Raw genomic sequence first — 1,483 nt, forward strand, 5'->3', positions numbered from 1 at the left:
TTTCTCATCATTTTAGGTTTTGCCGTGGTTACGTGGGAATCATTTTTATTCGTGACAATGAGATGTAGGGCAGTTGGACGATCAATTCACATCGACCACTCTAGGGTTTTTGGAGAGTAAATTACAGAAAATGACATCGGTAAATTACAATAAGAATAAGAATAAAGTAAAAGTTAGTAATGGGGCTTTTCTTATTTGCAATAAAGATTAACTCCCTAATAAGAGGGTTACAGGCTATAAATACGCATTCTAGGGTTAGGGTATGCAAGAACAAACTCGGAACGAGTTTCCCACTTCCCCCATATCCCTCGATCTCTCTGTCCTTCTCTTCTATGCCAGCTTCTGATTCCGGGCCTGTGAAATAATTGAAGAACTACAGCTGTTTTCTTGGAGGGTTTGGAGAAGAAGAAGGTAGAGAAGAATTGGGATTTTGTAGAATGAGGCACCGGCAAGTTGTGCTGAGGAGAAATGAGCCGTCAAGAAGATCAGCCAATTCATCTTTGACAGTGAGGAGTGTGAGGTATGGAGAGTGCCAGAAGAATCACGCTGCAGGCATTGGAGGGCATGCTGTTGATGGGTGTAGGGAGTTCATGGCGAGCGGCCAAGAGGGAACCAGCAGTGCACTCATCTGCGCAGCCTGCGGCTGCCACAGGAACTTCCACAGGCGGGAAGTGGAAACCGAGGTCTTGTGCCCGTGCTCTTCCGCTCCCTCAAATGGGAGATAGGATTTTAATAACAAATACATATTTACATATGTGGTTCTTGTAAAGAATTGTCTAATATCGTTTTTCCTTTGTTGGGTTTTCAGTTTGAGATTGTTGGGATTGTTTCTGATGGACTTGATTGAACTTGTCTTCTATTGTTCTTCTTTCATGATTGGAGGAAATAAAGTGTACAGTTGTGTTTTTGAAGAGACAAGACTCTTTTATGCCATGTTATTACTATGGTTTGCTAGCATATAGAGTAGGATATTGATAGAGTCATGAGGCTTTATGTACACCATCTTTAGAGATTGAGTTTTTACTTCAAAGTGGAAAGAAACGTAAGCCAAGGAGAGAAGGAATCTAAATGGACAACCCCAGATAAAAAAAAAAAAAAAAAACTTTACCATCTGCAAGTTTAAGAAGTTGCACCATTTCAACCAAGTGATATAATTGTATCTGCCTAGCAAACACCGAAAACCCTAAAGGATTAGAACCTTCATTTGTTTGATTACTACTTTGTTTGATCAATCAATGAGCCTATACTGTTCATTTTTGCGCTACCTAGGTTTATTCCATTCCTAGTTCCACTTGAGCTAACCCTAATAATTAAGTTAGCATAGGACATAATTTTATCAAGATATGCTTTTCCTGTGGCTCATATCGACTGATGGGGGGATCTTGAAATAATGAAAATGGTGGGAATTATTTTTCATATGAACAGAGAAAAGTGTCTCTAGCAATGTTAATCAATGAACTTTGACGGATTGTATAGCATCAAC

At 39.6% G+C, this 1,483-nt stretch overlaps 1 protein-coding gene across 1 annotated transcript; it reads left to right on the forward strand.

Annotated features, from left to right (window-relative positions):
• The first annotated feature begins 263 nt into the window (after nucleotides 1-263).
• LOC117931238 (mini zinc finger protein 2-like) lies at nucleotides 264-911 on the forward strand. The gene has a single exon (XM_034852161.1). The coding sequence runs from the start codon at nucleotides 438-440 to the stop codon at nucleotides 723-725; it is 288 nt and encodes a 95-aa protein (XP_034708052.1). The 5' UTR covers nucleotides 264-437; the 3' UTR covers nucleotides 726-911.
• Nucleotides 912-1,483: the final 572 nt, after the last annotated feature.

Source organism: Vitis riparia, chromosome 14, assembly GCF_004353265.1.
Source record: "Vitis riparia cultivar Riparia Gloire de Montpellier isolate 1030 chromosome 14, EGFV_Vit.rip_1.0, whole genome shotgun sequence".
In the NCBI taxonomy this organism is placed as follows: Eukaryota; Viridiplantae; Streptophyta; class Magnoliopsida; order Vitales; family Vitaceae; genus Vitis; species Vitis riparia.